General features: G+C 39.6%; 1 protein-coding gene across 2 annotated transcripts in view; it reads left to right on the forward strand.

Moving 5' to 3' along the window:
• Positions 1-5,287: 5,287 nt before the first annotated feature.
• PCSK2 (proprotein convertase subtilisin/kexin type 2) overlaps positions 5,288-19,475 on the forward strand; it is a gene marked incomplete at its 5' end in the record, with an annotated part of 255,695 nt that continues 241,507 nt past the window's right edge. For both annotated transcript variants that reach the window (XM_080812770.1, XM_080812771.1), the window contains one exon: positions 5,288-5,464. In XM_080812770.1, coding sequence (XP_080668896.1) covers positions 5,288-5,464 — 177 coding nt within the window. The remainder of the gene's footprint in view (positions 5,465-19,475) is intronic.

The raw sequence follows: 19,475 nt of genomic DNA on the forward strand, positions 1-19,475 counted from the left end.
ATTTGCTAACAAGCCATGTACTTTGTTCTCTCTACATTACTTCTACATTATTTGAGGAGTCCAAAAAAAGTCTCCCTGTTAAAGACAATTTCCATAATCATTCAAAAAGTGAAAGGAGGAAGATTTACTGTATTTTTTAAAGCTCATGAAAAAGAAAAGAGAAATAACACAAGGTAGAGAATTCATGAATAGGTAATCACTTTCTACAGACAATAAGCAGTGTTCCAATAAGCCCTGAGAAATAGCTAATTAATTTTCCAAGTGAGCAAACATTATTTTGTAGCCCTGTAGACCTAAAGAGGAATCTAAAGATAGTGAATAGAAATGTATTCCTAATTTTCAAAAGAAGATTAAAAGGGTTCTTGGTCCTCATTGTTTAGCTACTTCAATTCCTATCAAAATAATAGACCCTGAATTAACACACAAAAAATAAGTTTTTACTGTCTTGGAAAATAAGGAAGGAATAAGTAGCTTTTATTTATGAATAGTCAATTAGTCTAAATAAATTTGATGGTTTGTTGATGAAATTGTAAGATGAAGTCAACCCCAAACACTCTAAATTCAAAGTCTTGATGATTATAAAATATTTGATAAAGCCCCATGAGTCCTCCCCATTATATTAGTTTAAGATGGCTTAGGTAATTAAAGTCAGCTGAGGCTTCGCAGCTGAAGCAAAAACAGAGATAAGTCATTTAAGGAAAAGGTATAAGGTGATAAAAGGTATAGAAATTGGAGGACAGACCAAGTAAGTCCCAATGATTTAGAAGGTATGTGTGAATGCACATGGATGTGTCTTTGTATCTCAAGTAACAATTCAATATATCAATATATTTCCTCCACTTGCATACACTAGGGAATGAATTAAAATTTTCCAAATACCTGAATCTTAAGTTACAGCAAATATGAGAGTGAAGATAAATATCACAGGGAAATGAGGTAAGAACTTGAACAAAAATTATCTGGAGAAAATGTTGAATTCGAAATTTGGCAGAAATCTGTACAGTGATAACCATACTTCAGAAAGCCTGAGTATAGACTGGTGTGGAAGGAACAGGAAGCACAGGGTTATTAGATAGAATCAACTTGATAGGATTGGTAATACAGTATGTGACAGTAAAGAACTGTGCACCCAGTGAAATCATTTTTACTACACTTAAAATTCTCAGAATGAATGCAAAAGTAATGACAAAACTCAACCTAATTTATAAGAAGGCTGTATTTTAAATTGCATCTTCTGTTGTATATGTCTATTCCTCTTCAGGTTACACCCCGCCCAGCTGAAATAAACAGAAACATAAGATCTTTTCCCTAATGAACCAAAGACTACTAAAAGAACCAGCAGCCTCTCCTAGGGCTGCTTCTAACTTTTTCTCTCCTCCCCAGGGTTGGGTTTTCCCTGATTTGAAGCTCCCTGTGCCCAAATTTCTCCCTGGAAGTATATCTGAATAACAGTGTACCAATCATAGCTCAGGGGGGTTGGGTTCTTTTAATCACACATAGGTCTGTTGATTTACAGTTATGAATCTGTATAATGGGAATATGCTGGTGGTTGTAGGACAATGTCTTCAAAGAGACTCTAGGGGTTATGTAGCACATTTGAAATAGAACAAAACTTATGTTTTTTTCTATAGATACAACAGTATCTTAAATAGTAAGAACCCCAACATACTGATGACTTTCATGTCTGGTCCTGAGTGTCAGCCAGTTTGTATCAGTTATTTGTTCCCCACGTCCACAAAATTAGCAAGTAAGAGACTCTTGGTGTGTGTATGAGGGGAGTATATAAAAGTGAATAAACCTGATGCCACCATAATGTAATTTATTTTTTTATTTTTTTTAAAGATTTTATTTATTTATTTGACAGAGAGAGCGATCACAAGTAGGCAGAGAGGCAGACAGAGAGAGAGAGGAAGAATCAGGCTCCCTGCTGAGCAGAGAGCCTGGTGTGGGGCTCGATCCCAGGACCCTGAGATCATGACTTGAGCCTAAGGCAGAGGCTTTAACCCACTGAGCCACCCAGGCACCCCGCCATAATGTAATTTGAAAAGTATAACTATCCTTAACATCTCTCAAGCTACTGATGATTCTTTCTACGTCATAGTCTACTTTGGCAATTCTTTGAAATTACAATTTGGCTCTTGGACCTGGAGGGTATCTAACTCCTTTTACAGATAAGGAGATTGAGGCTTTGAAGGATACAATGATTTAACCCAAGTGGCATAACCAGTGACAGCAGAGCCTGCAATAGACTTTCTGTAAACTGGATTGCATTCTAGCCCTTGAAACATTCCGCTACCATTTTGTCTCCTGTTCACCTTCTATTCGGAAGTTACTATTGGTATTCCAAAAAAAAAAAAAAAAAAAGGAGCTTAGGAATAGTTATCTTAAAGAAGGTATGTGTGAATGCACATGGATGTGTCTTTGTATCTCAAGTAACAATTCAATATATCAATATATTTCCTCCACTTGCATACATTGTTATGCATTTAAAATTGAACATTTGCATCACAAAAAAATTCCATTTTCATTTGCTATGCTGTTCTGACAATATTATGATGAACTGTATTCTATGTAAACCACTAAAAATGTCTTATTTTAATCAGCCATCTAGGCTTTATTTAGCTGGTACCCAATTTTATGTAGTTTTAATTACTGAAAATTCAAATACATAAGATTCAACATTTACTAGCATTTCATCTTTGGAATTTATTTAGGAAATGAAGTATTGCTTTGTGGTTTTAGAAAAAAATTAATAAATATCTCTGAATAGATGGTAATTTCATGTTCATTTTCAGAGAGATTTAGCTACATTAGCAGTGCTATTTCCCAACACCCATAATCTTCTAAATTGACTTATTTGATGCTCTTCAGATCTATTTTTCTTAAGACTTAGATTTTTATCTCTGTTGCTGCTTTTGAAATGCTCTCCATGATTGTGAATCCATCTAATGTAATTTTCACATTTGGTGCCATTTTTCTCAAATGACAATACAGGGCAGGAAGAATCATTTGGCATTTCTTCATATCAGCCTAGTACTTTGATTTGAAATATGGGTGAAATATAAGGAAAAGAGAGAAAGGAAGAGCTGAAGGTCTCTTAGTAGAAAACCTCATGCTAAAATCAAACAGATGGACTATGAGAGGTAAGCTGTGGAGTAGGATAAGGTGATGAAAAAAAAAAAAAAAAAAAAAAAAACCTCAGCAGAAATGAGCCTCTGAGCAGTAAAGAACTGAGGAAACCAGAGCAGCTCTGTTCCCTTTTATTAATACTTTCTTAGAAACCTTGTCTCCACTTTGGCCGCTTTTATCTTTAGTCTATGTGCTAGTTCCTTCTCAACACCTCACTTAGCTTTTCTTAAAAGAGTTTAAGTACTAACACTACTACTACTAATAATAATTGCATACAGATCTCTTATGCTTAAATCAAAATTTTCAATAATGTCTGCATTTTTGTTTGGTGATGTTTGAACAGGCTCTCGGGGAGCAAACTATGTCCGCAAAGGGCATGTGCTGTGAAGACTATGTGTCCCATGGCACTGTGTGTATTCATTTCTACCAATATTGTTTTTCTTGTGTAGATTCTGTCTTCATACTAAAATGAAAAGGGGGATGTCTGTTGAAAATAAAACATGTATGTGTGTGTGTGTGTGTGTGTGTGTGTAAAATGTGTCAACATTATTCTCTCTCTCCCTTTCACTCTCCTGTCTACCTCTTTCTCTGTCTCTGTCTTTCTCTGACTGTACTGCGTATACTTAATTAAGCCTCTAAAAAGAAGCTCTCTTACCTCTTATCGAAGTAAAACAAATCTGAACTTTGGAGCTAAATGATAATGGGAATCAGTGTGCATACTCTATAACTCAACAATATTTGAGTTGCTTTAAAACAATCACTCAGATTTCTTGGCAGACACCTCGCCCCTGCTTCCTCTCACTGGGGCAGGAAGAAGTCAGTGTAAGCCCTTGGTAGACTGCGAGTGCACGTTTCTTAACTGGATAATTTAGTTGACCCGCTGCCACTTGGCCTGAATTCGCCCCAGTTGAGAATGCCCAACTGGAGTCTTGGCCCAGAGCCTAGGATTGGTGGCTACACCTTTCCAAACGCACACCCTCGCTGTCCTTGTGCTACGGAACATCCCAAGTCTGAGAATGTACCTCCAGGCTTGTCAATGCCAGCCGCGCCTCTCTTGAAGGCGGTCTCTGCGGAGCAGCCCAGACTCCCGGGAGGAGTCTCGTCTAATCACGGTGGATGGTGGGAGTGAGTCTGATCTCCTGCCAGGCTTCCCAGCTGCTTAGTTCCAGACAAGCCCGGAGTCTATAAAAATATAAATAAATAAATAAATAAATACTCGCCCCCATGAGTCACCCAAAGAAGGCTGCTTTCCCTAACCTTCCCCGTGCCAGAAAGGGGAGTAAGCCTCCCCCGGGATTTGCCCAAAGTGGCGAGAGGAGGGTTAATATTTGCTTTGTTATTGAGAGAAAAAGAGGCAAGTATGCCTTGAGAGAGAGGGAGAGAGAGAGAAAGAAAGAGAGAGTTGTTTTGGAGCGGAATATAAGCAGGGGAGAGGAATAGGGAGAGGCCGGTGCCCCAGCTCCCCTCGGGGCCTCAGAGAGCGGCACACGCCGTAATTCCCTTTCCAGAGCCTTACAGATTTCCACAAACAATGACATCACTCCGGCAGCGCCGACCAGATTACAGCTGGGGGGATTTTCCTGGGAGCAAGGCGGGCCCGGGTGGAGAGATGGAGGAGCTCTCCAGGGTTCTGAAAGGGGCGGGGGCGCGGGCTCGCCGCTCGGCGCCCCCAGTCGGCGGAGGCGGACCGGCCGGGCCGGGGGCGGGCAGAGGCGGGCCCGGGGCGGTCCAAGGCGGGGCCCGACGCATCTCCGGTCCTCATTGGCTGCTAGCGGGCACACGTCACCCAGGCTGGTGCTCTCCTCCGGCCCCTGGTGGAATTGGAGCCGAGGAGGAGCTGAAAATGCAGATTTAGCCTCAAGCATAGACATACACTCGCTCTTTCTCTCAGATACACACAGCTCCCCCCATTCGCACCTCTGCCAGCGAGCCTGATTACACGGCTTCCCCGCCAGACAGATGCTGGAGGAGAACACACATTGATTTGCTGCTTTCCGAGCCCCTAATCAGTCTTTTTCCCAACACAAAGATTTTTTTAAACAAACAAAAAAACTATATATATATATATTTTTTTTTTTCTTATTTGCACCTTTCCTCCGAGTCCCCCGCTCCACAAGCTTGCGCGCCTCCTAGCAGCACTTTTCACTCCCAGAGAAAGATGAAAGGTGGCTGTGTCTCCCAGTGGAAGGCGGCCGCCGGGCTCCTCTTCTGTGTCATGGTTTTTGCATCTGCCAAGAGACCGGTCTTCACGAATCATTTTCTTGTGGAGTTGCATAAAGGAGGAGAGGAAGAAGCTCGCCAAGTTGCAGCAGAACACGGCTTTGGAGTCCGAAAGGTAAGATCTCCCTTGCATTTCGCATGTTGTTTCAAAACGGGGGCAGCCCTGCGCAATCTCATTGCAGATTTGCAAGTTTTCTTTCTCATGCGATGCAGATATTCTGCCATGGGCTCTTTAACACGACATTGCCTCCGGTGATCTTTCACGGGTTATGTAATTAAAATGTCCTTCAAATTGTATTAGTAAGGTCACAAAAATAATTTATTGCTCTTTGACTTGGTGGCGAAAACCAGATAACACCTTTCTAACAATGCCTTGCGCCCGGGCTGCTGTCCGAGGTACCAAGTTCTCAAGGCTGCGTGGGGATGGAGGAATGAAGTGTTGAACATCTGGGCTTGACGTTGGCATCTTTGCCAGGGATGTATCCCCCGCCCCCATCTCCTGGAGAAAGAGTAGTTTCAGACGGACAAGACTAAAAGCTTGGACATTGCAATTCACCTCCGTGCTTTTCGGATCCCGCGCTAGGAGGACTTCCCTCCCGGTGACTTGGGCCCCGGCTCTTTTCCAGGAACCACAGCTCCCTGGCTGCAGAAGACTTGGAGACATGAACTGGGTTTTCTTTCCAAAATCGGGGTGGAACTTCTCGCCCTTGCCCCTGCCCACGAGCGCCCGCCCCCGAAACGTACTGTTAGTTAGCTCCCCGATTCTCAACTCACAGCTGTAGAAGCTAGAAAGGTAGATTTTGAGAGGAGTTCCCTATGGAGAAATCGGGGCGTCTCTCCCGGTTTGTGGGCGGCCAGCTTGGCTTTCCCACGAGGGTGCGGGGATCCCCATTCCAAGAAGTTGTCAGAGTTCAACTGTTTGGGCAGCTAGGTAAGGCTCCTAATATAGGACGCCTTGGGACTCCTTTGGCGACTCCAAGGTATCCATTCTGGGAAAGCAGCGGAGAGGAGAGTGCTGGGTGGGGGCCGTGGCTTATCTGTTTGTCCTTCTTGCAAAATATCTTGTCAGAAATGGCAAGTGTCCTTAGGGGACCTGACGAGACGTGGAATGGAGTGAGGGTGCAGGAGAAACCGGGCGAGGGGAGCCTGGAGGACATAGGGATGCTATTTGGCAACCAGAGGGCTGGGTGGAGGTCTGTGGGATTCGGGGCTCTCTCTCCTCCCTCCTGACCCCGGGAGAGAGGCTGGAGATGATCGGCGGGTGCTTTCTTCTGTTGCTTTTGCCTTTCAAGGGCAGCGCGAACTAGGTCTTCTATGGGTCCCCTGTCCCGACTTCCCACGCCTCCCGCCTCTCTCCCAGGCGCCGCGAGGGCTCCCTCGCATGCGGCCGGCTATCCCTCCTCCGCAGGGCGTTGGCAGGCACGATTTCCACCTCAGGTAGGTTTCAGAGCTAGTTAAGTCAGAGGTCTGGGAGGAGGCGCCCGCCTGGTCTACCAGTGGCGAGCGGGCGGGTCTTGCAGTAGGGAACTTGTTGCTCCCGGGAAGCGTGGGTGGAGCAGGGGAGAGAAGATGCAAGCTGAGGGAGCAGCCCGTTACCGTTCTCGCCAGGAGTCTGGGACTGTTTCAAGAGTGCCACCAACACAATAGACAGGTAGACCCTCCATCCTTCCCACCCCACCCCACTAACTTGGCAAGACTCAGGACCCAGGAGCCATAAATATAACAGTGATTGTAATAGTGATTATTATTACCTGACAACAATAGGACACCCTTGTGTTCTGCAGTCTTTACATACATTCTTATTTAATATCCTCAACAACTCTGAGGAAACTACTGTTGTTATTAAGTACATAACACTGATACGGAAATGGGTTCAGATCAGGGTCCAAGGTAAAAAAAAAAAATCAGATTTGAATATAAACCCAGATCTTTTAGAGATAAACTCATGTTCTTTACCTCTTGGTACATACCAAACAGGATAAGTGCTCTGCAGAATGTGTTGGGCTGTGAGGTATGCTGAAAAGGGATGTGGCATCAGACTCTAGTTTTTGAGAGTAAAGGGGCTGCAATTGGTGCAGAAATCCTGTTCCTCTCTCCCCATGCCATGCACCTTTTCATAGCATAGGCAGACATTGCTATCTTTTTACCTACCATTTAGAAAATATGCTTTTTAGAATCTTAGCAACTTAAGCAAATCCAGGAGTAGCTAAGACAGATAATGGTTTAACTTATTAATTCTCCAAGAGGGTCATTCTTTTTGTATAGAGGTAAATAGCTTAATGAGGTTTTTGATGGTGAAGTTTGAGAAAGGGGGTGTAGAGATAATGTTTTCACAAATGAATCTGGATAATTTTGATACACTTACCATAAAATCTGAGGGAACTCATACTTTGGGGTAAAATCAGATACCTAAGCCTCTTTCACTCCCACTCTTTCTTCAAGAGGAGTCCACTGGTTTTGCATCAGCCTCAAACATGCAATTTCTATCTAGGAAAAATGAGCTTTTGCCTTGCCGCCTCTCCTCACCTCTCTATAACCTCTCAAAAGTAGCATCTCTTATCCAGATGATTTTTGTTCTGATACATATTTAAGTAAAAAAAATCAGTCTATGGCAGAATGTTTCTGTCTGATGAATCTTTGAATAATGCCACACCTGTGTAGAATTAACACTCTTTTTCTTCCTTGGATTCATGTTTTATCCATCCTTCAAGCCTGAGCTTGAACCTTCCCCAATGCTGTGAACAACAATGTGCTTTCCATTCTCCAAATTCCTCTTTGACTAAAAAGCAAAGCCTACACAACATAAGTTAGTACATTCCATCATTTGTCCTCTAGTAATTTGATATATGTAAGTAAATATGGGTGTAAGTATCTGTCCACTTGAAAGGTATTAAATATTCAAGGATGATATCTTCTGTATTTCTGGTTTCCTCACCAAAGCCAGACTTTTATTGGCTTTGCCAGCCTGTAAAGAAGTGTCCTTTGTTTTATCTGTTCCTTTAGGTTTCCCAAACATTGTCCTGTCTTGTTTTCATCATGCTGTACTGTACTTTTGTTACTCATTTTTTTTTCATTTTAAACACATAATATCTCTTCCTTCCTCTCTCTAATACTCAGTGTATCTTCTAACTCCCTACTGCTCCATCCTCTCCAATGCTCAGTGTCAGACACCAAAGATCCTTGATGGTTATTTATTCATCCCAAAGAAGGGTCAGCTAGGCAGACTAGAGGATTCTACTATTTTACTGAATTATGTCATCTAATTTCAGAAGCCTGTGACATAGACATTGTTGTCATCAGACCTTATTCTCAGATGAAAAACTTAAAGCACCAAGTGGTTATGTTTATATTTGGAAAGGGAAAAAACTCAAATTTAAAACCAAGTAATTTTGTTATTCTACCAAGCTGCCTCTGGGAAACCCTTCTCTGACAACCAAGAACTCCACTCTTGGGGCACCATTTTAGAGTTCTGATGTTTTTTCCCCTTTCCTTTTTTCCTTTTTATTTTTTTCTGCATCCAACACCTATGTGTGCCTACATCATTAACTAATGTGTATGAGTATGTACTTCTTCAGGTAGATCATAAATCTTCCAAGAGAAGAAACAATATACCATATCTTCCTCTAGTCCCATATTAGCATGGTGGTCTGTATAAGATACAATAAATGAGTATTTGTTGATTATTTTGTCAAACTCTTACAAGGCCATGGCCAAACAATTATATTTCTTCCCTGAAGTGGAGTAAAACTACCTATAACTTTACTATCAGAAAGGAGTGTTGAGACTAAAGTTTTCTATTTTTATCATGACCTGACCCAAGGACATAAGTTCATCAAAGAAGATGTATATGTCCAGGAGAGTGAGTGAGTTTACAATAACATTAGAGGTGTTATTCCAAAGAATGTCTTAAAATTCCCAATACATTACTAATTTTAAATCCTTTGTTAAAAAAAAAAAAAGCACAATTACTTATTAAAATGATGTGTTGAGGGTGCCTAGGTGGCTCAACGGGTTAAGCCTCTGCCTTCAGCTCAAGTCATGATCTCAGGTTCCTGGGATCCAGCCCCACATCGGGCTCTCTGCTCAGCAGGGAGCCTGCTTCCCCCCTCTCTCTGCCTACTTGTGATCTCTCTCTCTCTATCTCTCTGTCAAATAAAGAAATAAAAATCTTTAAAAATAAATAAATAAATGATGTGTTGAAGGTTGGCCAAAAATCAAGTATGAATTTAGGTAAAAATCCAAACAATTTACAATTACGTGTTTTTATTTTACTACAATCGATTTTATTTTTTATCCATGTAGGCCTAAGGCTAGGAAAATCATGCGACCACTCTTATATGTGTGATCGTTAATTTTTTAAAAAATCTAGTATTAATTGTGCTGTTGTATAATTAAAGAGTAAATTTCTCTTCATTTTAATTGAATGTCTAATTTTAATTTTAACTGAATTTAATTTTAAAATTAAATTTCTTTTAATTTTATTGAAGTATAATTTAGGAAAGAACACAGCTTAATAAACTTTCTCAACCCAGGCACACATGTATAACTAGCATCGAAATCAAGAAATAAAATATTATTCACATTGCATAAAGTCCCCCTCTTGCTCATTTGGGTATTTTTTGGTTTTAGGCTATTACGCATATTGCTTCTGTGGATACTGTAGTGTATGTATTTTAGTGAACACATGTATGCCTCCCTCTTGGGAATATCCCTAGGAGTAGAATTGTTGAGTTAAAGGGCATACACACATTCAACTTTAGGAGACTGTATTAGTTTTCTATTGCTGTGTAAAAAATTACCACAGATTTGGTGTCCTAAAACCACACAAATTCATTATTTCATAGTTTTCATGGGTAAGGAATCTAGCACATTTTAGTTGGATCTGCTGCTTGAAGGCTCACAAGTTGAAATCAAGATATTGGCCAGCCATGTCCTCATCTAGAGGCACAACAAAGGGGAAATCTACTTCCAAGCATATTCAAGTTTTTAGAAGAATTCAGCTCCTTGTAGTTGTAGACCTGGAGTCTTCATTTTTTGCTGGCTCCACTCTCAGCTCCCAGAAGCTACCCTCATGATCTAGTGCACGACCCCTCCCATAAACAGGACACTTTCACCCTTCTTTCAGGAAGGGCTCAGTCCCTGCTTAGGTTAGCCTGATTAAGCCAGGCCCACCCAGGATAATTCTTTTGATTAATTCAGATAAGCTGATTTGGGACCACAGCTACATTGGATGAATCTCTGCACCTCTGCTATATAATGTAATCTAATCACAGGAATGAAATCCATCATCTTTACAATACTGCCTCCACGCTCATGGGGAGGGGATTATACAGGGCATGCACACAAAGGAGCAGATATCTTGGAGACCATCTCAGAATTCTGCCTGCCACAGATGACCCAGAAGCATGTGAGGGTTCTGATTATTCCACATCCTCACCAACATTTGACTTTTTATACCTTTTTCCTTTTAGTTATTTTGGTGGTTATCTAATGATGATGGTACCTTATTATGTTTTTAATTTGCACTTCCCTGATGATCAATTGAAGCTGAATACATCTTCATATGCTTTTTGGTGGTTCAGATATCTTTTTTCATTCATTATTTGTTCAGGTCTTTTGCCCTGAAAGGGTTTTCTTTTTCTTTTTTGTTTTGTTTGTTTGTTTTTGTTTGGTTTGGTTTGTGTGTTCATTTGTCTGTTTGATTGTCTGTCTTAATTTTTGGTTTGTAGGAGTTCTTTGGCTATTACAACAGGAATCTTTTGTCAGATATATTTATTTTGAATATTTATTTTCACCCTTTCAGTGGTGTCTTAATGTCCCAACAATATTGAATCCAGATTCTATAATTTCACTTTCATTTCATCATGCATCAGTTGTCAGTCCAAAGAAGTAATCCCCTACCCTCTGCCCCATACTTCTCTGATCAAGATTAACATGGTTTAGAGGGGGACACAAAATAGAATATAGATTTGCTCCTAAGTATTTCCAAAAGGATTTCTAAGAAGCCCTTAAGGAATAGTTTTTCTGAAACTCCAAGACCTACTACCATTGTAGGCAAAGGCAAATAGTCCAGAACTCTACTTCCCCAACATGAATGCTATGAATTCCATTTAGACCCCAATTCAATGCAGTATGCCTTTTGTTAAGTCCAAACTCTTCCCTCAAGTCTTCTCTTACTGAACTAGAACAGAACATTCTCTCTTTGGGACTTCCTTTGCATTGAATCTATTCCTTTCTCTTGGCACCAGTCACATTTGTCACAGCACTGGACTATATCCAGTGTCCTTCTTGTGACTGAAGAAAGCTAGGAACTGCCATGTTCAAAAGTAAAAATGTTGGGATTTAGAATTAGACAGTACTGGAAACTTGTCTAGTTTACAAAATCTCTCAGAGAGAGGTTCATGTTTAAAATATAGTGGTTAGGAAAAATAAATAATATAGTGCATGTAAGGCTCTGGACACATTGACATATTATAGGTAGTAGTAATAATAATAAAGTGATGGCCTCGCTATATCGATCTATCTATATATATGTATTCTTTTTTAACTCAAGAAGGCAGTTGTAGGTTGTATTTTCTCAGGAGTAACAACTGATTGAGTGAGGAATAAACTCTCTGTCCAGTGGGAACCCATCCATGAGTTGGCCATGGTCCATGAGAGGGCCTGGCTCAAATAATTCAGTGAATTTAATTCATTATAGACCATGGTGATTATCTCAACCAATCATACTGGGCTTCCTTAGGAAATTTGATTCACTAGTTTCTGTAGAGAGGAGAATGGGTTCTAATGCCCACGAAAGAGCCCATCTAGGCCATGGGAGATGCAGACATTTTTTCCTGAGTGCCTAATAACTTTCCAGGTTCATTTCCTAGCAAAAGACATCTGTGACAGAAGGTAAAAGCTAATCACCAAACTATTTTCCTCTTCTCCATGGGCCACAGTAAGACCACATTTCCCAGCCTATCTTGCAGATGAGTATGACCATATGATGATTCTACCCAATGTAATGTAAGCCAAAGTGAAGTGCACTGCTTCCTTGCTTAATGCATAAAAACTCCCCATAAGTTGATTCTCTGCCCTCTTTTCTCTTCTGAGGCTTGATGTGATAGAGAACAGTAACTTTGGAAGCCAAACGCCAAAGACGGCAGAGTAGCAAGATGGAAGGACCCCAGGTCCCTGATTCTTGAGTTGGAAGAATTTTATGAGTGAGAAGTTAAACTACTATTACATTATGGCACTGAGATTTGAGACTTGATCTTTAGAACAACCAGGATTACCCAAACCAATATACTGTCAATAAATATCCCTTTTCTTAAGTTGTTTGATTGACTCTCTAAACCTTACAACAAACCAAACCAGATCACAAGAACAATAATTTTTAAAAGACTTATGCAAGCTCCTATATTTTCACTTCATAATGTAAGCCAACTTTTCAGGTCTTTGTGATTTTTCTTCTCCATGAAGAATATAAAATCCATTAAAAACTTTTGTCCCACTGGCAACCGATTTGCCCTACTCATAATAGGGGCTCATTATGTGCTTCTTGACTGATAAATAAACTTGGATCACAAAGTGACTGTTTGGTCATTAATTCAGGGAAAAGGCATTTGAAGAACTAGTTTTCAAAAAAATTACCCCTGTAGCATCCATTTATTTATAGGCTGCAATTTAGCTAGGAAGAAGAAGTAGGTAACAAGCAGCAAGTCAATGCCTGGAAAACTCTTGTGTTTCCCTAAAATTCCCAACTTAGAAATTATCAGTAATAGAATGGATTAGCTCTTTGAGCAGGAAAAAAAAAAACAAAAACAAAAACAAAAGCCTACAGTTAAAACTTGATCAAAATACAAAAGAAGGAAAAAAATTACACCTCTTTTTCTCAAATGAATGAATATCTAAAATACAATGTTTCTTTCAAAAGATCTTATTAGCTGTAGATCATAATGTTGTAGCACATCAGGGAGTAATGCTATAGTTAAGTTTGCAATAATTATATATTTGGCTGTAACTGCTCAAAGAAATCAGGTTTTAAAAATAAAACATGAGGGCCCCTGGGTTGCTCAGTGGGTTAAGCCTCTGCTTTAGGCTCAGGTCATGATCTCAGGGTCCTGAGACTGAGCCCCACCCACACTGAGCCCCGCATCGGGCTCTCTGCTTGGCAGGGAGCCTGCTCCTCTCCCTGCCTCTCTGCCTACTTGTGATCTCTCTCTCTCTGTCAAATAAGTAAATAAATAAAATCTTAAAAAAAAAAACAAAAACATGAAACCTGAAGTTCACACTTTTTCCACCCACTAGAGTAGGAGCTTCATTCTACATTTGAGCTCAGATTCATCATTTCAAAAAGAAACCCTGAATCGAATTTTTGCATTATTATTTGAGATTCAAATAATCATAGGACAGTTCAAAAGGAATTTTAGTTTCACCTTCTTTATATAAATATATATTTTAAATATATGTAATATATATTATTTTTATAATATTTATATTTATTATATTAATTTATAATACATACATAAAATGTATCTATGTATAATATATTATAGCTCAAGTCCATTAACTGACTAAATTCCACTAATGGTTGGGAATCAAGAAATTACATTTGAATTAATACTTCCACCCTAAATGTCATGATTCCATGTTAGTGAATGGCTTCTACATGAGTTTTATATAAAAAGCAGTAAACTCTCTTGACAAATTGTTTTTGTCCCTAAAATAAATTGACCATGACTTTTCGGAGAAGATTGTGATGTGCTGGGCTCCTGTGGTAAGAATAATTGGACGTAACAAACTCTTAGATTGAAAGTCAAACATGGACACAAACGCTTGATTTTTCTGACACTTATGAAATAGACTCAAGAATGTTACAGGATGTTGATAATTTCTCCATTAGAAAGTTGACAAGAACATGAAAACTATAGGATGCTAAGGTTGTTTTTTATTTATAACTTTAAATTTGACACTGACTCATGAACATCTTATTCTCCTAAATTTTCCTAAATAGATTCACTTAATGACCACTCAGTATTGAAGTCGGAAGAGTACAAAGAGAGATGAGAGATATATAGAACTATTTATTTGGAGACTTCAAGAACAGGAATAGAACCATTTAGATTTAATACATGTGCCACATGTCGTAATGGCATTAGAAAAAAAATTATTTTGACCTGGGGTACTTGGCTTTCACTGTTCCAGTGTTTTAATAGAAGCTGAGGGTAATGACATCAGCAGTCTTGCTTTCTGTGTAAACACAGTGGGATAAAATGTGATAAACTAAGCCTACAATGAGTAGTTGTTGAATGAGTGATCTAATTTATGTTGGTATCAGATTTCTTAGACAATTCAGCATCTTCCCTATTGAGATTTAAACAAACAAGCAAATAAAATATGTGAGTACTTTGACTGGGGGGATGGCACATCTCTCCGTGAAAGCCACAGTGTTTTTTACACATTACAGCCTTTGTAAATGCCATGAGTGGAAATCATCAAGTTAAGACCTTGATGTAAGACTCCTTAAGCATATGAAAAACATAATAGCTTAATTATTTTTGTCAAAATTACCCATCCTCATTATTTTTTAATATCAAGTAGTAATACAAAAAAAGCACTGGAAGAAAGTTTTTTGTTTTTGTTTTTGTTTTATTACCTTAAATCTCATGACTCAGAAAAAAACATTACCAGCATTAGGTAAATTTTATTGCAGCTATTTCTGTAAGAATGCATATAGAGAGAAGAAAGGTCACTAGAGGGGCATCTGGGTGGCTCAGTGGGGTAAGCCTCTGCCATCGGCTCAGGTCATGATCTCAGGTTCCTGGGATCGAGCCCCGCATCAGGCTCTCTGCTCAGCAGGGATCCTGCTTCCCCCTCTCTCTCTGCCTGCCTCTCTGCCTACTTGTGATCTCTTCCTGTCAAATAAATAAATAAAATCTTTAAAAAAAAAAAAGGAAGGTCATTAGATAAATTGTTTTGCAAAACTGGGATTATATTATACACACTATTTTAAATTTTAAACTATCAATTTAATCACTACAGAATTTAACAGAAAGAAAGGAAACTGAAAAAAATTGATTACATTGTTACACTTCAGACAAATTAGTCACACAGACATATTGTTTCATAATAGGTCTCCCTAAAATTGAAAAAAAAATGTGATGGTATTGAGTGAGGAGTTTGTGATTATTTTACATATAAATAATAGACAATATTTAATGGCATATTTAAAGAGATAATATTTAGATAATATAGATAACATATAGATAAAATAATGTCTATAATATAGATAGATAATATTTAATGACATATTTAATAATATGTTTAATTATTTCATTACGTATTTCAACTTCAGTGAATGTAGTGGAGTCCATGCTTAGCAAAGTGGGGACATTAACCTCCTAACACTTCCTCTGGCCTCCTCTATTCCCACATTGCAATGTTCATTAGATGCATCATTATTTTTACATCAAGTTATAAGAAATATTAACCTTCTGCACATAACCATGATTTACAATGTTGCCTGTATTTGCTCTACATTAAAATTGTTTGTTATTTCATCACAAGTTCTTTCACCAGAATTTCTGCCATCATCAAAATCTTCATTTTCATTCATCTCTTGGTTAGCTAGGTTTTATTGAAAAGCCAAAGGATTAGCATGAACAGGAAAAGGGAAATCTCCTCTCTCTGAGCTAAAGGAGAGGAATGGGCCGATGAAGTTCAGTGTGAAGGTCTCAGAGGAGTATATGGGGAGAATACCCACTGAGGAGTCACAATTATTTCAAAGGTGAAGGAGACAAGGTCAACACTTCCAGTGAAGGAAGGGGTGATGGGATGGGGGCTTCAAAGGAGATAACATTTTGCACACTGCTAATGGGAAGGGAGGACATGATGAAAGGACAAATGATGACTTCTGGAAGTACTGAGAGGACAAGTGGAAGAGAATGGATCTATAGTAGCACCAACTAAGTCATTTTCTTGAACAGCACTCAAGTGGGGTGGTGGAAGTTGGGAGAGAGAGAAATGGAGTTTTCAAAAAATGGAATATCAGTAAACTAGAAGAGAAGGTAAATAGGGATTAATAGTGAAAGAACTGGAAGAGAAAGCTATGGTTAATGACTGGGATGTTGAAACTCAAGTCTCCAAGTCCTATGCACCTCCAGATAATGATATAACACCCATGGGAGATAGTTACCAAGGTCAAAAAGAGGTGAAAGTGGCCAAGGAACTGAAAGTCAAATGTACAAGCACCCATCCACGTACACCTCAGTCATCCACAGCAGTAGACATTATTGCCAAGGAATATTGTTAAGAGAAAAATGAGAGAAGAGGTCGTAGGACAAAATCCTAGAGAACTTTGGACGTAAAGGGGAAAAGAAGAGCCAGGAGAGGAGACAGAGCCTGGACTTTAGAGATATGGAAGGAGAATCCAGAGCTGAGAAAGGGAAATGAGGGTTAAGAAAGAAAGGATGGGGTAAGCAAGGCCACCGATTCTAGAGATGAAATCCTTGTTAAAATTGGAGAAGCCACCTTAGCACTGTGGAAGAGGCCACATATGTTATTTTGGGTCCCCAAGAGTAGTCTGTGGGACAAGAGTCTAAATGCAAGTTGCTCATTTAAGGAATGAGTCTCGAAAATACTGGTAGGGGAGTGGAGGAATTGAAATGGGAAGGGAAAGCAAGAATGAAATGTGCATTATAGAACAAGTTGTCACTATGGATAATGGGGACTCAGTTCTACTGGGAATCTCTGAGAACTGGTGTCAAACACAGGCCCCAGAGTTGTCCTGCCTGTGGAGTGAGGGCGCTAGGGTATTTATATGCCAATTACAATCAGACATTGATTCATGATTGATATTTAGTCCTGAAAGGCATTAAGTTTCCCAGCACTTTGACCTGGCACATGTTCAACATACAGAATTTGGCCAACAAGAGCAAACTCAGATGAAAAGGTGCAGAGGCTGGCATACACTAAATGCTAAGGCCCAAAGGGATCTGAGCGGGGAAAGTGATTGTGTCTGTTACAAGAAGGATGCCAAATTGTGAAGGGTAGCAGTAAATATGATGAGGGGGAGGTATCTAGACAATTCCTTCAAGAAGTGTAGTGGGGAGGGGGGCGCGCCTGGGTGGCTCAGTGGGTTAAGCCTCTGCCTTTGGCTCAGGTCTTGATCCCAGCATCCTGGGATCAAGCCCCACATCGGGCTGTCTGCTCAGCAGGGAGCCTGCTTCCCTCTCTCTCTCTCTGCCTGTCTCTCTGCCTACTTGTGATCTCTGTGAAATAAATAAATAAAATCTTAAAAAAAAAAAAAAGAAGTGTAGTGGGTAAGGGAAGGAAAAGAGAAAAGTATTGCGGTGATTTAAATTTATGTCATTTTAATGTTATTTATAGATAACAGTTTCTAAATGCTAGATGGACCACTTGGAAACTGCCACCCGGCCAGAAAATTGTGATATGCCTGCCTAATTATTCTAAACGGTTTATCTAGAGTCATATAAGTTTTTGTAATAATACCTACAATTATGGAATTATAGGAAAGAATCTTAGACATCAGTTTAACCTCTCATTTTACACATTAGAAAAAGAATATTAAACCTGATGTTTATGTTCTTAACTACTGGCAATGAGTGTTTGAACCTTGTTGCTTACTGGCTGAGGTTCAGAGACTGGAACCATTCCATCTGCCTTTCACATTGGATGAGATGGAAAACCTGACTGTGTGAGATTCCTATGAGTGATTAGCCACATGTACCAACTTGGTCTGACACCAGTTCATTGCAGGTCCTCCTGGCCTGCTTTTCACCCTTTAACCTATAAAAGTTTTGTGAATTCCAGTTTTCCAAACAAAGCTGCTCATAGGGAGCAGCAGAATTCAGGGACTGATTCTACAATAACAACCTATTGAATTTACACTTGGTGAAATACAGAATAGGAATTATGTTTCTTTGACAGTCTGCCCTCTTAGTGACTAACACAGCACTGTACATTTAGTAAGCACTCAATAAATATAAAAATAAATGATGAGGAAAAAAACTAAAAGCTTCTATTATCATCAGATGCTCGCTAAATGACAGGCTGATGTGTTACGTAATGCTGCAATCAGGAAGACCAAGCACTTTAAGAAAGGTTACATGAATATACAATTTGTGCTTGTGTTAAATGGCTTCAATTAATTAATTACCATTAATAGACTAAAATTTTGTGACTTGATGGGAAATTAAGAAACCAGTGACAGAGAAAAAGGTGATCCACAAATTCTCTCCTTCCTTGCCCTTAGCTTGTTTTCTACTTTTGTGAGGGGGGGGAAGATCAATTTTATCAGGAGACTCTCAGTTCTCTTCAAAGGTGATGAAAGTTCAAACACAAGGCAGTTGGCATCCAAGTGCCAATTCTAGTCAGTTCCTGATGACTATATCTCTAGGGTTTGTCAGACCAAGAGAGACCTTGCAGAGCCTAAGATGTGGAGAGAAGGGTAGGAAACAGGCCATTGTTGATCTCTTGATATCCAGAAGCAGCACCATTTTGTGGGTTGAGGGAGGACAGAATCAGTGCCAAAGGGAATCTGGAGAGTTGTGTCTTCAATGTGGCTTGGCATAAACCTAAATTTGGACCCAACAGCTGAAGTCAAAACCAACCATTCTGGCCATTAACTGGAAAGGAAGAAGAGACCAAGGAAAAATTGGGAGTTTGAAAACAATGGACAAAGAAAGTACTAGGAGCCACAGTCATACAGAAAAAAGTATAGAAGCAGAAGAATACTCAGTCCATTCAACAAACATCTAGTTAGTACATTGAATAAGCAAGTAAGATGTCAGACACTGAGACATGGATTTGGGAACAAATAGGCTACTGGGATTCAATCCCATTGGTCTAATAAAGGTTGCAAGATATAGAGGAGAGATCAAGCCCCAGTGTGCTCTTTTAAAGTCTTTGTTTGTATCACATTTATTAAGTCCCATTGGCCAAAGCAAGTGCACATAGCCAAGATCAGAGTCAGTGTGGGAGGGAACTACCCAACGGAATTGATGCAGAAACAAAACGCAGACCATTAATGCAACATTCTGCTAGTGGACCTTCTATGAGTGATGACATCTCTGAATTATCCCATCAAAGAGTAAGGAAATTGGGAAGTTTTACCACCAATT

Source organism: Martes martes, assembly GCF_963455335.1.
Source record: "Martes martes genome assembly, chromosome: 9".
Lineage (NCBI taxonomy): Eukaryota > Metazoa > Chordata > Mammalia > Carnivora > Mustelidae > Martes > Martes martes.